This window comes from Scyliorhinus torazame, chromosome 7, assembly GCF_047496885.1.
Source record: "Scyliorhinus torazame isolate Kashiwa2021f chromosome 7, sScyTor2.1, whole genome shotgun sequence".
Classification (NCBI taxonomy): Eukaryota; Metazoa; Chordata; class Chondrichthyes; order Carcharhiniformes; family Scyliorhinidae; genus Scyliorhinus; species Scyliorhinus torazame.
Genome location: NC_092713.1, coordinates 151,478,696 through 151,504,476, shown reverse-complemented (window position 1 = coordinate 151,504,476; position 25,781 = coordinate 151,478,696). Strand labels below are relative to the sequence as shown.

Sequence of the window (25,781 nt, the reverse complement as noted above, 5' to 3'; positions counted from 1 at the left end):
TCCATTTCCTCCCTCTGAACGAACTGCTTGTGGATGGACCATTTAAAACAATTATTTTAATGGGATGTGGGTGTCACTGGCAAGGCTAACATTTGTTGCCTATCCCTAATTGCACCTCCTAGGCCATTGTAGAGGGTCTACTATATCACTGTGGTTTTGGAGTCGCATGTCCACAGATTTCCTGCCCTTAAGGACATTAGTGAACCAGATGGGTATTTATGACAATCGATGATGATTTCATGGCCACCATTACCGAGACTCGCTTTGATTTCCAGATTTATTCATTGAATTAAAATTTTGCCAGCTGCAACTGTAGGATTTGAACCTGTGACCCCAGAGCATTATCCTGGATCTCTGGTACAATTACATTAACACAAGGGCACCATCTCACCAAAACTTGGTGTTGTGGATTGGTAGTTTGGAAGTTCGTTATCTCCAATGCCTCTCTGTGGAAGTGGAAGAAAGATGCCTTCTATTGGGAAGGAACAATCAGAGTAAGAACCCTGTGATTTGATCCTCCCACCAAGCTCCAAATATTTGATTCACAGAACAGCAGAGTTATGGAACCATTGTTGGCAGATGGAGTTAAGATACAGATCAGCCTCAATGTATTAAGATGATGGTGTTAGGTTGAGGCACGAAATGGCCTACTTCTGCTCCTATCTTTTTTCCATATGTCAGATTCACCCTTGGAAGAGTTGAAGGATTTGGGTAACCTTCTGAATAAACACAATTCTAATCCAATGTTTCTTTCACAGCCCTTCAGTCCAACGTGATCAGTCTGAGTCCAACACCATGGAACACCACAAGCACTTTGCACCACCCCCGTTTGCACAATAACTTCAGAAGCACTTCCCAGCAGAGCAGTCTGAGAATGTTATGTAGGAACAGCTCTCTGAATGCAGCTCTTCCCATCCTGTGTACAGAGCTGCAGGCCAACATGTCAGCCAAGCTCAGGACTGAGAACTTCACCAGTTACTCAAACATGGGTCTCGACAGCCAGCAACTTGAAGAACCAAATCAGGGCAGCGTACTTGAACAGCTTCATACGGACTCGGAGCCTGGAATCAACACTGGAGGCGGGGAGAGATTTAGCTATAGTCTGTTAACGGATTCAATATACCCGCTTTCCAATTCCACCTCATTCCACCTCTTAAACTTAGTTAATAACCACAGGACGGAGTCTATTCAGTCGCCAGACGCTGAAAGGTAAGGTTTAACTCTGACTTTATTTCTTGAATGTGTTCCAATTCACTCTTGTGTAACAGTCCTAGAAGTAATTTCCATGTTTTGTAATGATATACAGAGATTACAATCCAAATTCCCTCTCACAACAAAGAAGGCAGCAGGCCAATTTAGAGCAGTACACATGAGGGGGCAGATTATTATTCTTGACCCTATTTTAATGGCCTTTGAGAAATTGTGCAGAGCTTCCCATCAGCAGATCAATTAAGGAGGGAATGTCCCTTCAGAGGGTAGTTTTGTATGTAATTGTTAGTTGAATTGCTTTTTCTTACTTCATGCTTCCTGATACTTTTGTGAAAACAAAATCAAAATATGACAACTGTCCTCTGGAATGAAGTTGGGATGTTTCACACACATTCTGTGAATGTTGTGCACCAATCAATCAACATCTGTGTCTCACTTACTGGTCCCCTATTCTCATAGTGTGGATGTAGCTCCCCAGATATAACCCATTGGCATTAACTATAAGTCAGTGTGTGAATTGTGTCTGGGTAGCTTCCATATCATTTAACAGAATTTGTTAGAAATTATCTGTATTTTGAGGAAAATCTTAAAGTGAACATAAAATGCAGGGAACAGAATCATTCATGGCGAAGAGGGCAGGTTAGTATAATTATTGTTTTATCCTTGGGAATTTGTGTTCTGCTCACAACTCACATCTCAGACGCATGTCTGATGGTTGAAGAAATCCTCCTTGAAGGGAGTTTGAGGTAGTCACAACCCATTTTCTCCTGGATGTAATCCCTTAATTTTGCATGAAGTGGCCACCAGAAATAGAGATGGAATGATGGGGCTGTTTGTGGGAGTTTTAGCCTCTTCTTGACTGTGCTCTACTTGTGGCTTCGAGTGCTCAGTACTGACAGTGAGTGCCTGAAATGGGGAAAGTGCTCAGTACTGACAGTGAGTGCCTGAAATGGGGAAAGTGTTCCACTTCTAAGCATTAATATCCTTCAGCTTGATGATCACAAAAACCCTTAGTAATTTCCAGCTGAACTGAGCATGCAAAACTCTGAGCAATGAGAAACTGTCTGAATGTTGGCAGCATACACCAAGTGTCTCCTCTTAAAGAAACATATAAAACAAAATGTTCTTTGCTTACAAAGGAAATAAAAAGCAGATTTTGAATAGAAATAAAGAAGTTTACAATGCTGGAAGAGGCCATAGTACATAGGAGTAGGCCATTCGGCCCTTTGAGGCTGCTCCGCCATTCAATATGATCATGGCTGATCATCCAACTCAGTAACCTGTTCTTGCTTTCATCCAATACCCTTTGACCCCTTTAGTCCCAAAAGCTATATCTAACTCCTTCGCGAAAACACATGTTTTGACCTCAACTGCTTCTCGTGATAGAGAATTTCACAGGCTCAGCACTCTGGGTGAAGACATTTCTCCTCATCTCAGTCCTAAAAGGTTTACCCTGTATCCTTAGACTATGGCCCCTGGTTCTGAACACCCCCATTATCGGGACCATCCTGTATCTACCCTGTCTCGGCCTGTTAGAATTTTATAAGTTTCTCTGAGATCTCCCTTCATTCTTCAGAACTACAGCGAATACAGTCCGAATCAACTCAATCTCGCCTCACATGTCAGTCCCACCAGTCCAGAATTCAGTCTGGTAAACCTTCTCTGCAAGCCCTCTGCAGCAAGAACATTCTTCCTCAAATAAGGAGGCCAAAATTGCACACAATATTCCAGGTGTGATGTCACAAAGGCCCGGTTTAATTGCACCAAGACATCCTGCTCCTGTACTCAAATCCTCTCGCAATGAATGCCAACACACCATTTGTCTTCAGCTTTGACAAAGAGTCATCCAGACTCGAAACGTTAGCTCCTTCCTCGCTTCACAGATGCTGTCAGACCTGCTGAGATTGTCCAATATTTTCTGTTTTTGTAGCATTTGCCTTCTTCACTGCCTGCTGCACGAGGACACCCAGGTCTCATTGCACATTCTCCTCTCTTAATTTATAGCCATTCAGATAATAATCTGCCTTCCTGTTTTTGCTTCCAAAGTGGATAACCTTGCATTTATCAACATTATACAGTATCATTCATTTGCCTACTCACTCAACTTGTCCAAATCACACTGAAGCATCTCTGCATCCTTCTCACAGCTCACCCTCCCACCCAGCTTCATGTCATCTGCAAATTTGGAGATATTACATTTAGTTCCCTCATCTAAATCATTAATATATGTTGTGAACAGCTGGGGTCCTATCACCGATCCCTGTGGTACCCCACTAGTAACTGTCTTTATTCAGAAAAAGGCCCATTTATTCCTACTCTTTGTTTCCTGACTGCCAATCAATTTTCCATTCATCTCCGTACGCCCTAATTTAACACATTAGTCTCTCACATGGAACTTCGGCGAAAGTCTTCTAAAAGTCCTAATAAACCACATCCACTGGATCCTCTTCATCAACCCTACGAGTTGCATTCTCAAAGAATTCTAGTAGATTTGTCAAGCATATAAATACATTTAATCATAGAATTTACAGTGCAGAAGGAGGCCATTTAGCCCATTGAGTCTGCACCGGCCCTTGGAAAGAGCACCCTCCACCCTATCCCCGCAACCCCTCAACCCCACCCAACCTTTTTGGATACTAAAGGGCAATTTAGCATGACCAATCCACCTAACCTGCACATCTTTGGACTGTGGGAGGAAACCGGAGCACCCGGAGGAAACCCAAGCAGACACGGGGAGAACGTGCAGACTCCGCACAGACAGTGACCCAAGCCGCGAGTCGAACCTGGGACACTGGCGCTGTGAAACAACTGTGCTAACCACTGGGCTACCATGCTGCCCTGATTTCCCTTTTGTAAATCCATGCTGACGCTGTCCGATTCCCAAGTGCTCTGCTATAAATGGACTCTAGAATTTTCCCCACTACTTCTTAAAAATAAATTTAGAGTATCCAATTATTTTTTTCCAATTAAGGGGCAATTTAGCGTAGCCAATACACCTAACCTGCCCATCTTTGGGTTGTGGGGGTGAAACCCACGCAGACACAGGGAGAACTCCACATGTACAGTGACCCAGGGCTGGGATCGAACAGGGTCCTCAGCGCCTAGGCAGCTGACAGTAGGCAGCAGTACTAACCACAGCGCCACCTTGCCACCAAATTTTCCCCACTACTGACGTTAGGTGGACTGGTCTATAATTCCTGTTTTCTCTTTACCTTCCTTTTTAAATAACGGAGTTACATTAGCGACCCTCTAATCTGTATGAACTATTCCAGAGTCTATAGAATCATGGAAGGTGACGACCAATGCATCCACTACTTTCCGGGCCACCTCTTTTAGTACTCTGGGATGGTGGTGGACCTGAGGATTTATTGGCCTTCAATCCCATCAATTTCCCCCAAACCATTTCTCCATTAATACTGATTTCCTTCAGTTCCTCCCTTTCACTCCTCTGTTTTCCAACATTTCTGGTATGTTGTTCGTGTCCTCCCTTGTGAAGAGAGAACCAAAATATGTATTTAGTTGGTCAACCACTTCTTTGTTCCCCATTATAAATTCCCCTGTTTCTGACTGTAAAGGACCTACATTTGTCTTCACCGATCTTTTTCTCTTCACGTACCCATAGAAACCTTTACAGTCAGTTTTTATGTTCTCTGCAAGCTTACTCTCGTACTCTATTTTCCGCTTCTTAATCAATCCCTTGGTCCTTCTTTTTATTGAATTCTAAACTGCTCCCAATCCTCAAATGAGGGGTGAGACTCTCCGACCCCCCGCCGGGTCGGAGAATCGCCGGGGGCTGGTGTGAATCCCGCCCCCGCCGGTTGCCGAATTCTCCGGCACCGGATATTCAGCGGGGGCGGGAATCGCGCCGCCCGGTTGGCGGGCCCTCGCCCCGCGATTCTCCGGCCCGGATGGGCCGAAGTCCCGCCGCTAAAATGCCTGTCCCGCCGGCGTAGATTAAGCCACCTACCTTACCGGCGGGACAAGGCGGCGCGGGTGGGCTCCGGGGTCCTGGGGGGGGGGGGGGCGCGGGGCGATCTGGCCCCGGGGGGGTGCCCCCACGGTGGCTTGGCCCGCGATCGGGGCCCACCGATCCGCGGGCGGGCCTGTGCCGTGGGGGCACTCTTTTCCTTCCGCCTTCGCCACGGTCTCCACCATGGCGGAGGCGGAAGAGACTTCCTCCACTGCGCATGCGCGGGAATGCCGTCAGCGGCTGCTAACGCTCCGGCGCATGCGCCGCCCGGAGATGTCATTTCCGTGCCAGCTGGCGGGGCACCAAAGGCCTTTTCCGCCAGCTGGCGGGGCGGAAATTCGTCCGGCGCAGGCCTAGCCCCTCAAGGTTGGGGCTCGGCCCCCTTTGGGGCGGCGCGATGCCCGACTGGTTTGCGCCGTTTTGGGCGCCAGTTGGCGGACATCGCGCCGATACCGGAGAATTTCGCCCCTGTTGTTTACCCTGGCCAATTCAATGCCTTTTCCTTGGATTTAATACGATCACTAATTTCCCTTGTAAGCCATGATTTGGTCCCTCCCCTCCCCTCCCTCTCCCCCCTCCTTTTTTACTTTTGTGCCAGACAGGAATAAACAATTGTTGCAGTTCATCCATGCCTTCCTTGAATGTTTGCCATTGCCTATCTACTGTTATCCCTTTAAGTAACGTTTCCTAATCCATCATAGCCAACTCATGCCTCATAGCATTGTAGTTTCCTTTATTAAGATTCAGGACGCTAGTCTCAGAATCAACTATGTCACTCTCAACCTTGATGAATAATTCTATCATATTATTGTTCCTCAGCCCCAAGGGATTTTGTAGAACTAGATTGCCAGTTATTCCTTTCTCATTATACAATACCCAGTCTAGGATGGCCTATTCTCTACTTGGTATCTCAATGTATTGCCCTAGAAAACCATCCCGTATATGCTGCAGCAATTCCTCCTCTATGATATTGTTATTAATTTGTTACTGATTTTCCCAATCTATAGGCAGATTAAAGTCACCCATAATTACAGATGTTCCTTAGAACCATAGAATCCCTACAGTGCAGAAAGAAGCCATTTGGCCCATCGAGTCTGCACCGACCCTCTGAAAGAGCACCCTACCTAGGTCCACGCCCTCACCCTATCCCTGCAATCCAATAACCCGATTTAACCTTTTGGACACCGAGAGGCAATTTAGCATGACCAACCCACCTAACCTGCACATCTTTGGACTGTGGGAGGAAACCGGATCACCCGGAGGAAACCCACGCAGACTCGGGGAGAAAGTGTAAACTCCACACAGACAGACACCCAAGGCCGTAATTGAGCCTGGGTCCATGACTCTGTGAGGCAGCAGTTCTCACCGCTGTGCCACCCATTATCGCATGTGTCTCCAATTTCCTTTTAAAAAAATGTATTTTATTCCAAACATGCGTTAAAAAAACCCAGCAATATATACAAAAACACACTCCACAAAGTCACAGTCCACTGTTTGTACAATATTTCACTTTTTACCCCCCTCCCCTCCCTCTCCCCCCTCCTCCCCAGCCCTCGTGACAAACAATTCCTCAAACATTGTCATGAACAACCCCCACGGGGTCTCAAAGCCCTCCGCCGACCACCTCAACTCAAATTTAATCTTTTCCAACCAGTCTTCCAGCCAGGCCGCCACCCCCAGTGGCGTATCTGACCTCCAATTTAGCAAGATCCTTTGCCGGGCAATTAGAGAGGCGAAGGCAATGCCAGCGACCCCTTTCCTTTCCAGCAGCTCCGGCACTTCCGATACCCCCAAAGATCGCCACATTTGGTCCGGCCTGACTTCCGCCCCCACAATGTCATGGGAATCTCACTTTAAGAAATGTTTGTCTGCTCAAGTGGCTGCAGTGATGTCAGAGTGTGGGTGGAGCTGAGTTCTGGCTCTGGTTTTTAGTTTGGCTTTGAGGAAAAGCTTGGGTGTGTCTGTGTTTGTTAGTTTCGTTTTAGTGTTGGAGCTGCAGCTATCCAAAGAAGGTGTAATTTTGATCTCTCTGCCATCTAAAGTCTATCACTAGATCATTTGGTGAATTCAGAGTGATAACTGCTCTCAGTAGAAAATTTAAACCTGATGTGCTTCTGTAAAAAGGGTTTTTGTCTTATGGATGTGAAAAGGAAAGTTTAAGGATTACTTAGTGTGTTGTATTCTTTGGGGGTGTATTTGAATTGATGGTTGTCAAGATGTTCATTGTATGTTTTAAAAAGGTTAACTGAGTTCATAGAATAAACATCGTTTTGCTTGAAAAAATTACTTTTAGATTTCTGCTGCACCACACATGTAGTGTGGGCCGTGTGCTCCCCATACCACAATCTAGCAAAAGTCGTGGGTCAGGTGATCTCCATGATCTAATGGAGTTCTCTAAACCCTGGCCCATAACATGTCCCAAACACCTTTTTCTAATTTCCTGTTTATTGCCATTCCCAACATCAACACTGTGCACATTGGTACCAACGACATAGGTAGGAAAAGGGGTGTGGAGGTAATAAACAAGTTTAGGGAGTTAGGCTGGAAGTTGAAAGCCAGGACAGACAGAGTTGTCATCTCTGGTTTGTTGCCGGTGCCACGTGATAGCGAGGCTAGGAATAGGGAGAGAGTGCAGTTGAACACGTGGCTGCAGGAATGGTGTAGGAGGGAGGGCTTCAGGTATTTGGATAATTGGAGCGCATTCTGGGGAAGGTGGGACCTGTACAAGCAGGACGGGTTGCATCTGAACCAGAGGGGCACCAATATCCTGGGAGGGAGGTTTGCTAGTACTCTTCGGGAAGGTTTAAACTAATTTGGCAGGGGAATGGGAACCGGATTTGTAGTCCAGCAACTAAGGTAGCCGATATTCAGGACGCCAAAGCATGTAATGAGGCAGTGGGGAAGGGAACACTGACAAAGGAGAGTATTTGCAGGCACGGAGATGGGTTGAAGTGTGTATACTTCAACGCAAGAAGCATCAGGAATAAGGTGGGTGAACTTAAGGCATGGATCGGTACTTGGGACTACGATGTGGTGGCCATCACGGAAACTTGGATAGAAGAGGGGCAGAAATGGTTGTTGGAGGTCCCTGGTTATAGATGTTTCAATAAGATTAGGGAGGGTGGTAAAAGAGGTGGGGGGGGGGTGGCATTATTAATTAGAGATAGTATAACAGCTGCAGAAAGGCAGTTCGAGGAGTATCACCCTATTGAGGTAGTATGGGTTGAAGTCAGAAATAGGAAAGGAGCAGTCACCTTGTTAGGAGTTTTCTATAGGCCCCCCAATAGTAACAGAGATGTGGAGGAACAGATTGGGAAACAGATTTTGGAAAGGTGCAGAAGTCATAGGGTAGTAGTCATGGGCGACTTTAACTTCCCAAATATTGAGTGGAAACTCTTTAGATCAAATAGTTTGGATGGGGTGGTGTTTGTGCAGTGTGTCCAGGAAGCTTTTCTAACACAGTATGTAGATTGTCCGACCAGAGGAGGGGCAATATTGGATTTAGTACTTGGTAATGAACCAGGGCAAGTGATAGATTTGTTAGTGGGGGAGCATTTTGGAGATAGTGACCACAATTCTGTGACTTTCACTTTAGTAATGGAGAGGGATAGGTACGTGCAACAGGGCAAGGTTTACAATTGGGGGAAGGGTAAATACGATGTTGTCAGACAAGAATTGAAGTGCATAAGTTGGGAACATAGGCTGGCAGGGAAGGACACAAGTGAAATGTGGAACTTGTTCAAGGAACAGGTGCTACGTGTCCTTGATATGTATGTCCCTGTCAGGCAGGGAAGAGATGGTCGAGTGAGGGAACCATGGTTGACAAGAGAGGTTGAATGTCTTGTTAAAAGGAAAAAGGTGACTTATGTAAGGCTGAGGAAACAAGGTTCAGACAGGGCATTGGAGGGATACAAGATAGCCAGGAGGGAACTGAAGAAAGGGATTAGGAGAGCTAAGAGAGGGCATGAACAATCTTTGGCGGGTATGATCAAGGAAAACCCCAAGGCCTTTTACACATATGTGAGAAATATGAGAATGACTAGAGTGAGGGTAGGTCCGATCAAGGACAGTAGCGGGAGATTGTGTATTGAGTCTGAGGAGATAGGAGAGGTCTTGAATGAGTATTTTTCTTATGTATTTACAAATGAGAGGGGCGATATTGTTGGAGAGGACAGTGTGAAACAGATTGGTAAGCTCGAGGAAATACTTGTCAGGAAGGAAGATGTGTTGGGCATTTTGAAAAACTTGAGGATAGACAAGTCCCCCGGGCCTGACGGGATATATCCAAGGATTCTATGGGAAGCAAGAGATGAAATTGCAGAGCCGTTGGCAATGATCTTTTCGTCCTCACTGTCAACAGGGGTGGTACCAGGGGATTGGAGAGTGGCGAATGTCGTGCCCCTGTTCAAAAAAGGAACTAGGGATAACCCTGGGAATTACAGGCCAGTTAGTCTTACTTCGGTGGTAGGCAAAGTAATGGAAAGGGTACTGAAGGATAGGATTTCTGAGCATCTGGAAAGACACTGCTTGATTAGGGATAGTCAGCACGGATTTGTGAGGGGTAGGTCTTGCCTTACAAATCTTATTGAATTCTTTGAGGAGGTGACCAAGCATGTGGATAAAGGTAAAGCAGTGGATGTAGTGTACATGGATTTTAGTAAGGCATTTGATAAAGTTCCCCATGGTAGGCTTATGCAGAAAGTAAGGAGGCATGGGATAGTGGGAAATTTGGCCAGTTGGATAACGAACTGGCTAACCGATAGAAGTCAGAGAGTGGTGGTGGATGGCAAATATTCAGCCTGGATCCCAGTTACCAGTGGCGTACCGCAGGGATCAGTTCTGGGTCCTCTGCTGTTTGTGATTTTCATTAATGACTTGGATGAGGGAGTTGAAGGGTGGGTCAGTAAATTTGCAGACGATACGAAGATTGGTGGAGTTGTGGATAGGAAGGAGGGCTGTTGTCGGCTGCAAAGAGACATAGATAGGATGCAGAGCTGGGCTGAGAAGTGGCAGATGGAGTTTAACCCTGAAAAGTGTGAGGTTGTCCATTTTGGAAGGACAAATATGAATGCGGAATATAGGGTTAACGGTAGAGTTCTTGGCAATGTGGAGGAGCAGAGAGATCTTGGGGTCTATGTTCATACATCTTTGAAAGTTGCCACTCAAGTGGATAGAGCTGTGAAGAAGGCCTATGGTGTGCTCGCGTTCATTAACAGAGGGATTGAATTTAAGAGCCGTGAGGTGATGATGCAGCTGTACAAAACTTTGGTAAGGCCACATTTGGAGTACTGTGTACAGTTCTGGTCGCCTCATTTTAGGAAGGATGTGGAAGCTCTGGAAAAGGTGCAAAGAAGATTTACCAGGATGTTGCCTGTAATGGAGAGTAGGTCTTACGAGGAAAGGTTGAGGGTGCTAGGCCTTTTCTCATTAGAGCGGAGAAGGATGAGGGGCGACTTGATAGAGGTTTATAAGATGATCAGGGGAATAGATAGAGTAGACAGTCAGAAACTTTTTCCCCGGGTGGAACACACCATTACAAGGGGACATTAATTTAAGGTGAAAGGTGGAAGATATAGGAGGGATATCAGAGGTAGGTTCTTTACCCAGAGAGTAGTGGGGGCATGGAATGCACTGCCTGTGGAAGTAGTTGAGTCGGAAACATTAGGAACCTTCAAGCAGCTATTGGATAGGTACATGGATTACGGTAAAATGATATAGTGTAGATTTATTTGTTCTTAAGGGCAGCACGGTAGCATTGTGGATAGCGCAATTGCTTCACAGCTCCATGGTCCCAGGTTCGATTCCGGCTTGGGTCATTGTCTGTGCGGAGTCTGCACGTCCTCCCCGTGTCTGCGTGGGTTTCCTCCGGGTGCTCCGGTTTCCTCCCACAGTCCAAAGATGTGTGGGTTAGGTGAATTGGCCAATGATAAATTGCCCTTAATGTCCAAATTGCTCTTGGTGTTGGGTGGAGGTGTTGAGTTTGGGTATGGTGCTCTTTCCAAGAGCCGGTGCAGACTCAAAGGGCCGAATGGCCTCCTTCTGCACTGTAAATTCAATGATAATCTATGATTAATCTAGGACAAAGGTTCGGCACAACATCGTGGGCCGAAGGGCCTGTTCTGTGCTGTATTTTCTATGTTCTATGTTCTATGTACAGTTTAGAGGTCTATACACAACCCTCACTAAAGTTTTTTGCCACTTAGTGTTTCTCAGCTTTACCCATACAAATTCCACATCTTCGGAGTTAATATCCCTCCTCATTATTGCGTTAATTTCCGCTTTAACCAGCAATGCAACTGCATCGTCTTTTTCCTCTTGTTTGTCATTAATCCCACTCTAGTACTAGCTCTATCCTCTGCCCGTTGTCCAGGACATCTTTCTCTGTTTCAAACACTTATACAATTTTGCATTCCTTGCTGCAAAGTATTCCAAACTCCAACATTCTCTTCACCTTTTTCCTAACTTTTTTGATTGGAATTTTAAATTGCTAACTTGGCAGCACTGATTGGATTGGATTTGTTTATTGTCACCTGTACTGGGGTACAGTGAAAAGTATTTTCCTGCGAGCAGCTAAACATATCATTAAGTACATGAAAAGAAAAGAAAATACATAATAGGGCAAGACAATGTACACAATGTAACTACATAGACACCAGCATCGGGTGAAGCATACAGGGGTGTAGTATAAATCAGGTCAGTCCATAAGAGGGTTGTTTAGGAGTCTGGTAACAGTGGGGAAGAAACTGTTTTTGAGTCTGTTCGTGCATGTTCTCAGAATTTTGTATTTCCTGCCCGATGGAAGAAGTTGGAAGAGTGAGTAAGCCGGGTGGGAGGGGTCTTTGAATATGCTGCCCGCTTTCCCCAGGCAGCAGGAGGTGTAGACGGAGTCAATGGATGGGAGGTGGGTTTGTGTGATGGACTGGGCGGTGTTCACGACTCTCTGAAGCTTCTTGCAGTCCTGGGCCGAGCAGTTGCCATACCAGCTGGTGATGCAGCCGGCTGGGATGCTTTCTGTAGTGCATCTGTAAAAGTTGGTAAAAGTTAATGTGGACATGCCGAATTTCCTTAGTTTTCTGAGGAAGTATAGGCGCTGTTGTGCTTTCTTGTAGCGTCAATGTGGGTGGAACAGGACAGACTTTTGGTGATGTGTACTCCTCGGAATTTGAAGCTGCTAACCATCTCCACCTCGGCCCCATTGATGCTGACAGGGATGTGTACAGTACTTTGCTTCCTGAAGTCAATGATCCGCCCTTTAGTTATCCTGGCATTGAGGGATAGATTGCTTTCACTGCACCACTTCAGTGGGTTCTCTATCTCCCTCCTGTATTCTGACTCGTCGTTATTCGCAATCCGGCCCACTATGGTCGCGTCGTGAGCAAACTTGTAGATGGAGTTGGAACCAAATTTTGCCACGCAGTCGTGCGTATACAGGGAGTATATGAGGGGGCTAAGTACGCAGCCTTGCGGGCCCCAGTATTGAGGACTATTGTGGAGGAGGTGTTGTTGTTCATTCTTACTGATTGTGGTCTGTTGGTCAGATAATCGAGGATCCAGTTGCAGAGTGGGGAGCCAAGTCCTAGGTTTTGGAGCTTTAATATGAGCTTGGCTGGGATTATGGTGTTGAAGGCGGAGCTGTAGTCGATAAATAGGAGTCTAATGTGGGAGTCCTTGTTGTCAAGATGCTCTAGGGATGAGCGTAGGGCCAGGGAGATGGCACCAGCTGTGGGCCGGTTGCGGCGGTATGCGAATTGCAGTGGATCATAGAATTGTCATAGAATCATCGAATTTACGGTGCAGAAGGAGGCCACTCGGCCCATCGTGTCTGCACCGGCTCTTGAAAAGAGCACCCCACTTAAGGCCACACTTCCACCCTATGCCCGTAACCTAGTAATCTCACCTAACCTAAGGGCAATTTTACCATGGCTAATCCACCTAACCTGCACATCTTTGGACTGTGGGAAGAAACCGGAGCACCGGAGGAAACCCACGCAGACACGGGGAGAACATGCAGACTCCGCACACAGACAGTGACACAAACTGGGAATCGAACCTGAGACCCTGGAGCTGTGAAGCAACTGTGCTAACCACTGTGCTACCGTGCCTCCCATCAAGGCATTCTGGGAGTATGGACTTGATGCACTTCATGACTAATCTCTCGAAGCACTTCATTACGACTGAAGTCAGGGCCACCGGATGGTAGTCATTGAGGCACGTTGCCTGGTTCTTCTTTGGCACCAGTATGATGGTGGTCTTCTTGAAGCAGGTGGGGACCTCGGAGCGGAATAGGGCCAGGTGTCCGCGAACACATCTGCCAGCAGGTCCGCGCAGGCTCTGAGTGCACGACCAGGGATCCCGTCCAGACCCATCGTCCTCCGAGGGCTCACTTTCAGGAAGGCCGATCTGACTTCAGAAGCTGTGATGATGGGTATGGGTGAGTTATGGGCTGCTGGGGCACTCTACAGCGGATCGTTGGTTTCCTGATCGAACCAAGCATAGAATGCATTGAGTTCATCGGGGAGGGGTGCACTGCTGCTGGAGATACTGCTCGGCTTCGCTTTGTAGCCCATTATGTTGTTTAGGCCTTGCCACAACTGCTGAGAGTCTGTAATCCTAGTCTGTGACTCTAGCTTGGTCTGATATTCTCTCTTGGCACCTCGGATGGCTTTGCGGAGGTCGTACCTGGATTTCTTGTATAGGTCAGGGTCGCCTGACTTGAACGCCTCAGACCTGTCCTTCAATAGGGAGTCAATCTCGCGATTGAGCCATGGTTTCCGGTTGGGGAATGTACGGACTGCTTCCTTTGGCACGCAGTCGTCCACACATTTGCTGATGAAGTCTGTGACGGTGGTGGCATACTCATTTAAGTTGGTCGCTAAGTTCTTAAATATGGACCAGTCCACTGGTCCTGATTCCTCAACCAGGAGGTAGCTTTAACCATTAACTCTGTCAACGTTCTTTATAATCATAATATAAACCTCAATTCAATCTTCTCTTAACATTTTCTGCTCCACTAGAAATGTTCCAGTATCTTGGGGCAGCTCCAGAATTAATTAAACTGCTGTGAAGTCAGTTCCATTAAGGGTACAGCCAGTATTTTTAACCCAAACAAGCCCTGAGACAAGGAAATCAATTTTATTGTGCCTGTCTGGTTTCTAAAGCTGGCATCACCCTCATTGTATGCCGTCTGTGGCTATTTTAACTTTCTAGAATAAAAGGCCTAAAACTGCTCGCGGTACTCTGAGCACAAAATCTAAGAGTGCTTTACTCTCAAAAGTGCTGGACAGGATTCTCTGCCCTGCCACACCAGGGGCGTCATTCTCCGCCGGCGGGAGTCTCCGTTTTGCCGGCGCCCGGGGGTTTCCCGACGGCGTGGGGCTGCCCCACAATGGGAAACCCCATTGACCGGCCGGTGTAACGGAGCATCCCGCCGGCGGGTCGGGGCAGAAATGTGGCGGGGCGGGATGGAGAATTTCGCTCCAGTTGTCTGGTGCAGCGCGCCCCCGCTGGCAACGGGATTCTACATCCCGCCAGCTGGCCAATGGGGCAGCCCAACGCTGTCAGGGAATCCCCAGCATGTGCGCGTTGCCGGTGTAATGGAGAATCTTGCCAGCGGAATTCCACGGGCGGGCCTGTGCCGTGATGGCACTCTTTTTCTTCCACCTTTGCCATGGTCTTCACTATGGCGGAGGCGGAAGAGACCCCCTCCCCCGCTCATGCATGGGAATGACGTCAGCAACTGCTTCACTGGGCACGGAATTTCACAGATTCATGACCTTTGGGTGAAGTTCCTATCTACATAAGCAACATGCCCGCCACATTATCGTGAAAATTTATTTATGCAGACGATATTGCCTTGACAACTCAGGCAAAATCTTTCCAGGATAGGGAAACCATTGTAAACTTTGACCTGTCAAAAATTGCTGAATATTTCTGCAAGTGCTGATTGCAACCAAACCCAGCCGAATTCCCCATCTCGACATTGCACCATGAAAATCGCAAGGCACGCAACAACCTAAATGTCACCTTTTGAGAGGGGGGAAAAAGTGCGGATTGACCCGATTCTCATCTATCTTGGAGTGACCCTTACTGCTCCCTAAGCTACTATCACCACCTCAGCAAGGCTGCTGGGAAGATTAAGACAAGAGTCAACATCACCTGCAAGCTCGCTGGCACAAGCTGACGTCCAAAAGTCGCCTCCTGCTGCAGCTCTGGTCTTTTCGATAGCTGAGTACTGTGCTCCCATTTGGGCCTCAAGTTGTTACATCAAACTGATTGACACTAGTTCACTCAGTAATGAGGATAATCGAGGTTCCGGGTGCGGCGATGACCAGCTAAGTCGCACGTTTCGGCAGCTCCCGGTGGAAAGGACTTTTGGGCTCTTAATAGGAGCCCCAACGGCAATTTTAACGGCTAAAAACACTGTGCGGTAAACCAGAAGGGAATCCCCCTGGACACGGATGGAAAAAGGAGGGGAAAGTGGCCGGATTGCGGTGGATCCTCTAGAGCAGCGGCCAGGAAGGCAAGCACAAAGCAAGATGGCGTCGGAAGGAGGCAGTTTAATATGGGGCCCTGACCAACAAGAGTTCCTGCGGCGTTGCGTGGAAGAACTTAAAAAGGAGATGAAAAAGGAGCTGTTGGCCCCGATATTACAGGCGATTGAAGGGCTAAAGGAGGAACAAAAGACCCAGGAGCAGGAGCTTCGGGTCGTGAAGGCAAAGGCTGCTGAGAATGAGGACGACATACAGGGCCTGGTGGTGAAGACAGAGATGCACGAGGCACAACACAAGGTGTGTGGAAAGGCTGGGGGTGCTGGAGAATAATACGAGGAGGAAGAATTTAAGGATTCTTGGTCTTCCCGAAGGTGCAGAAGGGGCGGACGTCGGGGCATATGTGAGCACGATGCTGCACTCGTTAATGGGATCGGAGGCCCCGACGGGCCCGTTGGAGGTGGAGGGAGCCTATCGAGTTATGGCGCGAAGACCGAGGGCTGGAGAAATTCCTCGAGCCATAGTGGTGAGATTTCTCCGATATAAGGACAGAGAGATGGTCCTCAGATGGGCAAAGAAAACTCGGAGCAGTAGGTGGGAGAACGCGGTGATCCGCGTATATCAAGATTGGAGTACGGAGATGGCGAGAAGGAGGGCAAGCTTTAATCGGGCCAAGGCGGTGCTGCACAAAAGGAAGGTTAAATTTGGAATGCTGCAGCCGGCAAGACTGTGGGTCACACATCAAGGGAAACACCACTACTTCGAAACGGCAGAAGAGGCGTGGACATTTATTGTCGAGGAGAAGCTGGAATAAGCGGGCTAGAAAAAGAACGTTTGGGACAAAGTGGTGGGGCGAATATGTGGGGTGAAGAGGGGGAAAAGGGGGAAGAGATGATTTCCCAAGTTGTTAATCCTGCGACCCTGTAACTTTTCTCTCTTCCCCATGTCGTGGGGGAGGGGGGGAGGGAGGATGAGGAGCTGGGGGCGCCGGCCATTGGGGGCGGGGCCAAATGGGAAGCGCGGGCTTTGTTCCCGCGCTATGGTAATCATGGCGGGAACAGGGAAGCAGGAAGGAGGGGGCCTCGCACAGTGGGAGCCGAGGTCACGGGGGGAAGCCGAGGTCGGCCAGAGTTTGCTGACTTCTGGGAGCAACATGGGGGGTGCAATTACGCTAGTGAGGGATCTAGCGGGGGTGGAGGGGGGTGGGGGGGGGGTTAACTGGGTTGCTGCTGCTGGGGAGAAGGGGGAGCTGGTATGGGGTGGGGTGGTCGGGGTGGTCGGGCGCCGTTGAGGGGAGATACGGCTACGTGGGAACCGGGTGAGGAGCTGGATTGAAAAAGGAGATGGCTAGTCGACAGGGGTGGGGGTAAAGAGCCCCCCAACCCGGCTGATCACGTGGAATGTGAGAGGGCTGAACAGGCCGATAAAGAGGGCACGGGTACTCGCACACCTAAAGAAACTTAAGGCAGATGTGGTTATGCTGCAGGAGACGCATTTGAAACTGATAGACCAGGTCAGACTACGCAAAGGATGGGTGGAGCAGGTGTTTCATTCGGGGCTAGACGCAAAAAACAGGGGGGTGGCTATACTAGTGGGGAAGCGGGTAATGTTTGAGGCAAAGACCATAGTGGCGGATAGTGGGGGCAGATACGTGATGGTGAGTGGCAAATTGCAAGGGGAGGCGGTGGTCTTAGTGAACGTATATGCCCCGAACTGGGATGATGCCAACTTTATGAGGCGTATGTTAGGACGTATCCCAGACCTAGAGGTGGGGAAGTTGGTAATGGGTGGAGATTTTAATACGGTGCTGGACCCAGGGCTGGACAGATCGAGGTCCAGGACCGGAAGGAGGCCGGCTGCAGCTCGGGTGCTTAAGGACTTTATGGAGCAGATGGGAGGAGTAGATCCCTGGAGATTTAGTAGACCTAGGAGTAAGGAGTTTTCGTTTTTCTCCTATGTCCACAAAGTTTATTCACGGATAGACTTTTTTGTTTTGGGAAGGGCACTGATCCCGAAGGTGACGGGGACGGAGTACATGGCTATAGCTATTTCGGATCACGCTCCACATTGGGTGGACCTGGAGATAGGGGAGGAAAAAGAACAGCGTCCACCCTGGAGAATGGACATGGGATTATTGGCAGATGAGGAGGTGTGTTTAAAGGTGAGGGGGTGTATTGAAAGGTACTTGGAACTCAATGATAATGGGGAGGTTCAGGTGGGAGTGGTCTGGGAGGCGCTGAAGGCAGTGGTTAGAGGGGAGCTGATATCTATCAGGGCACATAAAGGAAAGCAGGAGGGTAGGGAAAGGGAGCGGTTGTTGAAAGAACTTCTGAGGGTGGACAGACAATATGCGGAGGCACCGGAGGAGGGACTGTACAGGGAAAGGCAAAGGGTACATGTAGAATTTGACTTGTTGACTACGGGTAATGCAGAGGCACAATGGAGGAAGGCACAGGGTGTACAGTACGAATATGGGGAGAAGGCGAGCAGGTTGCTGGCCTACCAACTGAGGAAAAGGGGAGCAGCGAGGGAGATAGGGGGGGTGAGAGATGAGGAGGGAGAGATGGAGCGGGGAGCGGAGAGAGTGAATGGAGTGTTCAAGGCATTTTATGAAAGATTATATGAAGCTCAGCCCCCGGATGGGAAGGAGAGAATGATGTGCTTTCTGGATCAGCTGGAATTTCCTAAGGTGGAGGAGCAGGAGAGGGCGGGACTGGGAGCACAGATTGAGATGGAGGAAGTAGTGAAAGGGATTGGGAGCATGCAGGCGGGGAAGGCCCCGGGACCAGACGGATTCCCAGTTGAATTCTATAGGAAATATATGGACTTGCTGGCCCCGCTACTGATGAGAACCTTTAATGAGGCGAGGGAAAGGGGGCAGCTGCCCCCAACTATGTCAGAGGCAATGATATCGCTTCTCCTAAAGAAGGAAAAAGACCCGCTGCAATGCGGGTCCTATAGGCCTATTTCCCTCCTGAATGTGGACGCTAAGATTCTGGCCAAGGTAATGGCAACGAGGATAGAGGATTGTGTCCTGGGGGTGGTTCATGAGGACCAAACTGGGTTTGTGAAGGGGAGACAGCTGAATACAAATATACGGAGGCTGCTAGGGGTAATGATGATGCCCCCACCAGAGGGGGAAGCGGAGATAGTGGTGGCGATGGATGCCGAGAAAGCATTTGATAGAGTGGAGTGGGATTATTTGTGGGAGGTGCTGAGGAGATTTGGCTTTGGAGATGGGTATTTCAGATGGGTACAGTTGCTGTATAGGGCCCCGATGGCGAGCGTGGTCACGAATGGACGGGGGTCTGATTATTTTCGGCTCCATAGAGGGACGAGGCAGGGATGTCCTCTGTCCCCGTTATTGTTTGCACTGGCGATTGAGCCCCTGGCCATAGCATTGAGGGGTTCCAAGAAGTGGAGAGGAGTACTCAGGGGAGGAGAAGAACACCGGGTATCTCTGTATGCGGATGATTTGTTGCTATATGTGGCGGACCCGGCGGAGGGGATGCCAGAGATAATGCGGATACTTGGGGAGTTTGGGGATTTTTCAGGGTATAAATTGAACATGGGGAAAAGTGAGTTGTTTGTGGTGCATCCACGGGAGCAGAGCAGAGAAATAGAGGATTTACAGTTGAGGAAGGTAACAAGGGACTTTCAGTACTTGGGGATCCAGATAGCCAAGAATTGGGGGACATTACATAGGCTTAATTTAACGCGGTTGGTGGAACAGATGGAGGAGGACTTTAAGAGATGGGACATGGTGTCCCTGTCACTGGCAGGGAGGGTGCAGGCGGTTAAAATGGTGGTCCTCCCGAGATTCCTTTTTGTGTTTCAGTGCCTCCCGGTGGTGGTCACGAAGGCTTTTTTCAAAAGAATCGAGAAGAGTATTATGAGTTTTGTGTGGGCCGGGAAGACCCCGAGAGTGAGGAGGGGATTTTTGCATCGTAGTAGGGACAGGGGGGTGCTGGCACTACCGAGCCTAAGTGAGTACTACTGGGCCGCCAATATTTCAATGGTGTGTAAGTGGATGGGAAAAGAGGAGGGAGCGGCGTGGAAGAGATTGGAGAGGGCGTCCTGCAGGGGGACTAGCCTACAAGCTATGGTGACGGCGCCGTTGCCGTTCTCACCGAAGAAATACACCACAAGCCCGGTGGTGGTGGCTACATTGAAGATTTGGGGGCAGTGGAGACGGCATAGGGGAAAGACGGGAGCCTTGGTGCGGTCCCCGATAAGAAATGACCATAGGTTTGTTCCGGGGAGAATGGATGGGGGATTTGGAGCATGGCAAAGAGCAGGGGTAGCACAATTGAGAGATCTGTTCGTAGATGGGACGTTTGCGAGTCTGGGAGCGCTGACGGAAAAATATGGGTTGCCCCAAGGGAATGCATTTCGGTATATGCAACTGAGGGCTTTTGCGAGGCAACAGGTGAGGGAATTCCCGCAGCTCCCGACGCAGGAGGTGCAGGATAGAGTGATCTCAGAGACGTGGGTGGGGGATGGTAAGGTGTCGGACATATATAGGGAAATGAGGGACGAGGGGGAGATCATGGTAGATGAGCTGAAAGGGAAATGGGAAGAAGAGCTGGGGGAGGAGATTGAGGAGGGGCTGTGGGCTGATGCCCTAAGCAGGGTAAACTCGTCGTCCTCGTGTGCCAGGCTAAGCCTGATACAATTTAAGGTGTTACACAGGGCGCATATGACTGGAGCACGGCTCAGTAAATTTTTTGGGGTAGAGGATAGGTGTGCGAGATGCTCGAGAAGCCCAGCGAATCACACCCACATGTTCTGGTCATGCCCGGCACTACAGGGGTTTTGGGTGGGGGTGGCAAAGGTGCTTTCGAAGGTGGTGGGGGTCCAGGTCGAACCAAGCTGGGGATTGGCTATATTTAGGGTTGCAGAAGAGCCGGGAGTGCAGGAGGCGAGAGAGGCTGATGTTTTGGCCTTTGCGTCCCTAGTAGCCCGGCGCAGGATATTGTTAATGTGGAAGGAAGCCAAACCCCCGGGTGTGGAGACCTGGATAAACGACATGGCAGGGTTTATAAAGTTAGAACGGATTAAGTTCGTACTAAGGGGTTCGGCTCAAGGGTTCACCAGGTGGTGGCAACCGTTCGTCGACTACTTCACAGAAAGATAGAGGGAATGGAAAAGAGGAAGACAACAGCAGCAACCCAGGGGGGACGGGGGGACGGGGGTGGGGGGGGGTGGGGGGGGGGGGGGGTAGGGGGAGGGGGGGGGAGGAATCGGACAGACTCTCAGGGATGTTATTGTATATGTATAGGCATTTGGTATATGTAATTGTATATTGGACTGTTGGATTGTATCTTTGGAGAGTATTTATTTTTGACAAGGCAGTTGCCATTTAGTTTGGTTTTTGTTTCTGTTTATATATTATTTATTTATTTGTTTAAAACTGGCCACTGTTATTTATATTGCTTTATTGTTGTTTAAAAGAAACACTACGTACTGTTATGTTTGGCCAAAAAATCTTGAATAAAATATATTTAAAAAAAAAAAGTAATGAGGATAATCTCTGGATCTCTGAGATCAGCTCCAGGTCAGTGGGACCAGTCCTCAAATATCGCCATACTCTCCATCTGACAGGGCACAGTGACAGACAGAGAGAAACGATTTGTATCAGCAGAAAATTGAACCTCCCTGTCCATAGAGCATGCACATGGTTCTACGAATCCCTCTCTGGACATGAATTGAACATCACCTACTCCATATCACAGATGAAACTATGGAGGAAAACACGGGCAGAAAACACTTTTCCAAATTTCTGACCTAACATCTCAATAGCCAGGCTTCGGTCTCCCCTGGGGTATGTAGACAACGCTCAGTGGAAAGTGGAACTTTGAAACCTCGTCCTAACCAAACCACGTCACACAAACTAACATCTTTCCCCCGACTTGAGCGATATCCTGGAGTAACACTTGCAGGGCCATGGATTTGACATTAAAACTGTGGCAACAGCTACTGCTAAAGCCATATGAAAGAAGAGGATTGGTGAATTGTATCCTATTAATCTGCCTTGACTTCATACCTCTCGATATACTTGTCTCGCAAAAATATATGAATTTCAGATTGTGATTACCCATGCACATTGGAAAATGCTTAGATTTTCTTTTTGTGCAATGTTCCCTCTAAGACCAAGGTGGGAGTTTTCTGTAAGTGGGTTAATTGGTTTCCTGACCATGACATTATTAGGTCCCAAGAAATACCCATATGGCCTGAGGTTGCCATGGGGATGAACAGCTAAGAAGCAAAGTGGAAATAGAAAGCTAATAATAATAATCTAGCAATCTTTATTTAAAAAAAAAATTTAGAGTACCTAATTAATTTTTTCCAATTAAGGGCAATTTCTTATGGCCAATCCACCTACCCTGCACATCTTTGGGTTGTGGGGGTGAAATCCATGCAGACATAGGGAGAATGTGCAAACTCCACATGGACAGTGACCGGCGGGACAGGCATTCCAGCAGCAGGACTTCGGCCCATCGCTGGTTGGAGAATCGCCGGGGGCTGGCGTGAATCCCGCCCCCGCTGGTTGCCGAATTCTCCGGCACCGGATATTTGGCGGGGGCGGGAATCATGCCGCGCCGGTCGGCGCCCCCCCCCCCCCCCCCCGGGCGATTCTCCGGCCAGCGATGGGCCGAAGTCCCGCTGCTGGAATGCCTGTCCCGCCGGCGAGGATCAAACCACCTCTCTTCCCGTGTGACTAGGTTGGCGCGGGCGGTCTCCGGGGTCCTGGGGGGGGACGCGGGGCGATTTGGCCTTTGGGGGGTGCCCCCACGGTTGCTTGGCCCGTGATCGGGGCCCACCGTGGGGGCTCTTTTCCCTCTGCCCCAGCCACAGTCTTCACCATGGCCGACGCGGAAGAGACACCCCCCTGCGCATGCGCGGGGATGACGTCAGCAGCCGCTGACGCTCCCGCGCATGCGCGGACTTCCACCGCCTGGCAAAGTCCTTTCGGATCCGGCTGGCGTGGCGCCAAAGGCCTCTCCCGCCGGTCGTCAGCACGCCAACCACTCCGGCGCACGCCTAGCCCCTCACGTTGAGGGTTGGCCCCTGAAGGTGCGGAGAAATCCGCACCTTTTGGGGCGTCCCGAAGCCGGAGTGGTTCACGCCACTCCGTCCCGCCGGGACCACCGGCCCCGCCGGGTAGGGAGAATCCCGTCCCCAGAGCAGTTTTCGAACCTGAAACCTCGGTGCCGTGAAGCAGCGGTGCTAACCACTGCGCCACTGTGCTGCCCCCTCTAATAATCTTTATCAGTGTCACATGTAGCCTTACATTAACACTGCAATGAAGTTACTGTGAAAATCCCCTAGTCATCACATTTCGGCGCCTGTTCGGGTGCACTGAGGGAGAATTCAGAATGTCCAATTCACCTAACTAGCACGTCTTTTGGGACTTGTGGGAGGAAACCGGAGCATCCGGAGGAAATCCACGCAGATACTGGGAGAACATACACAGATGTGGGTCTGGATTCTCCGCCCTGCCGCGCCACATTTCTGTTTCACCCTGGCGGCGGCTGGTCAATGGAGTTTCCCATTGGGGGGCAGCCCCACGCCGTCGGGGGACCCCCGGGCTGCTGGCAAAAGAGAGCATCCCGACGATAGAGAATCCAGCCCATGATCTGTGATCCAAGCCAGGAATCGAACCCGGCTCCCTGGCACTGTGAAGCAACAGTGCTAATCACTGTGCTACCATGCCACCCCTAATAGCAGAGGTGTTGGGTCTTTCAGCCTGTCTTTATAGCAGACAGTTCAGAACATTAGGAATTCAGTGGAGAGAAAGTAAACAAGATTCTCTCCAAATTGAGCAGTCTTGGGTTTGGCAGATTTTGAACAGATCCTTCTATTTAAGCAAGTCTCTGAGAATAGAGTAGTGATTGTGTTACTGTGTGCGTGGTGCAGTTGGAAAGAGTAGGGACTGAAGACAGGAAGGGCAAGGAATGGTTGATGGAACAAGACCCATTGCTGCTGTCTCAGTGTTGCCAGATTCCACCAGACTGTAAAGGGGTCAAAGAAGGACGCCTCTGGGGATTCTGAGCCACCTGGACAGTTATGAACCAAGTGAATTGGATGTGCACTGTGTCAGTGTTAACCATGTCTTGAGAGTTGGAGGATGGCTGTTGGTGAAACAAGACCGAGACGCTTAGGTGGGAAGTGAGGAATTCTATATACCAGAGGACCAGTGGGAAAGACTGGGAGATTGCACATGGCGCCACATTTTTGCGGAAGCAATGCGAAAACTTGTAACTATGTGAGGTGTATTTTTGTTCTAACGGCCCGAGACCAAGGTTATGGTTTACCGGGCAACAGTGATCCCTATGCTCCTATGTGTTCCAGAGCTTTGAACGGCCTGCAGCAGGCACCTCAAAGCACTGGAGAAGTACTTACAGTAGTGCACACGCATCCTCAACATTTTGTGGCGAGAAAGGCAGCCTCTTCCAAGCCAACTTGCCCAGCATCGAGGTGCCCATCATTCAAAACCAGCTCCATTGTTGTAGTTTGTATGTATACTTCCAAAGCAGTGGAAGTATACAAGCTCTACTTGGAGCTTGGTCATGGCAGGAGATGACCAGGAAGGCAGCAGAAACCTTTTTAAGGATGCCCTTAAAGCATCCCTGCCAACCTCGGGGAGTCCCTGGCTTGTGACCGACCAAAAGGGAAAAAGTTCTTCTGCTAAGCACCGAATGCATTCAGTGACTTTGTTGGGAATCTGCAAAGATGAGGTCAAAGCATCGGAGGGAGCGCACAAAATCTTTAAAACAACCCACCTATCCAACCCTTTAAGCAGCACCTGACCCATTTTGGCAGTGTCAACCCCTTGGCGTTCTATAAATCGAGAGAATACAAGCCTAGTTTATATTATCTTTCCTCATAATTTAACTCTTTGAGCCCTGGTAACATTCACCGCCGCTCCTCACCCATTGAGGCAAACTGGTCGCTGGGCCACGACAATGCTTCCTCCGCCCCCTTTATTTTCTCCCTGTGCTCCCGCACCACCGTCGAAGTTCTCACCATTTCCAACCATCAAACTCACCATGGACTACTCTCCAAAATCAGTTGCATTCTTGGACACACTCGTCTCCATCAAGGACGGTCATCTCAGCACTTCGCTTTACCGCAAACCCACGGATAACCTCACGATGCTCCACTTCTCCAGCTTCCACCCTAAACACATTAAAGAAGCCATCCCCTATGGACAAGCTCTCCGTACACACAGGATCTGCTCAGACGAGGAGGAGCGTAACAGACACCTACAGACGTTGAAAGATGCCCTCGTACGAACGGGATATGGCGCTCGACTCATCGATCGACAGTTCCAACGCGCCACAACAAAAAACCGCACAGACCTCCTCAGAAGACAAACATGGGACACAACCGACAGAATACCCTTCGTCGTCCAGTACTTCCCCGGAGCGGAGAAACTACGACATCCTCTTCACAGCCTTCAACACGTCATCGATGAACATGAACATCTTGCCAAGGTCATCCCCACCCCCCCACTACTTACCTTCAAACAACCGTGCAACCTCAAACGAACCATTGTTTGCAGCAAACTACCCAGCCTTCAGAACAGTGACCACGACACCACACAACCCTGTCATGGTAATCTCTGCAAGACGTGCCAGATCATCGATATGGATACCACTATTACACGTGAGAACACCACCCACCAGGTACGCGGTACATACTCGTGCGACTCGGCCAACGTTGTCGACCTCATACGCTGCAGGAAAGGATGTCCCGAAGCGTAGTACATTGGTGAGACCATGCAGACACTGCGACAACGAATGAACAGACATCGCGCGACAATCACCAGGCAGGAATGTTCCCTTCCAGTCGGGGAACACTTCAGCAGTCAAGGGCATTCAGCCTCTGATCTCCGGGTAAGCGTTCTCCAAGGCGGCCTTCAGGACATGCGACAACGCAGAATCGCTGAGCAGAAACTTATAGCCAAGTTCCGCACACATGAGTGCGGCCTCAACCGGGACCTGGGATTCATGTCGCATTACATTCATCCCCCACCATCTGGCCTGCGAAATCCTACCAACTGTCCTGGCTTGACACAATTCACACCTCTTTAACCTGGGGTTACCCCA

The 25,781-nt window shown here is 49.2% G+C and overlaps 1 protein-coding gene across 2 annotated transcripts in view; it reads left to right on the top strand.

The window, feature by feature from the left end:
• The window catches only part of LOC140426623 (ADAMTS-like protein 2), a 271,271-nt gene that overhangs the window by 91,242 nt on the left and 154,248 nt on the right, over window positions 1-25,781 (top strand). For both annotated transcript variants that reach the window (XM_072511624.1, XM_072511625.1), the window contains one exon: window positions 759-1,209. In XM_072511624.1, the coding sequence (XP_072367725.1) occupies window positions 759-1,209 (451 nt within the window). The remainder of the gene's footprint in view (window positions 1-758; window positions 1,210-25,781) is intronic.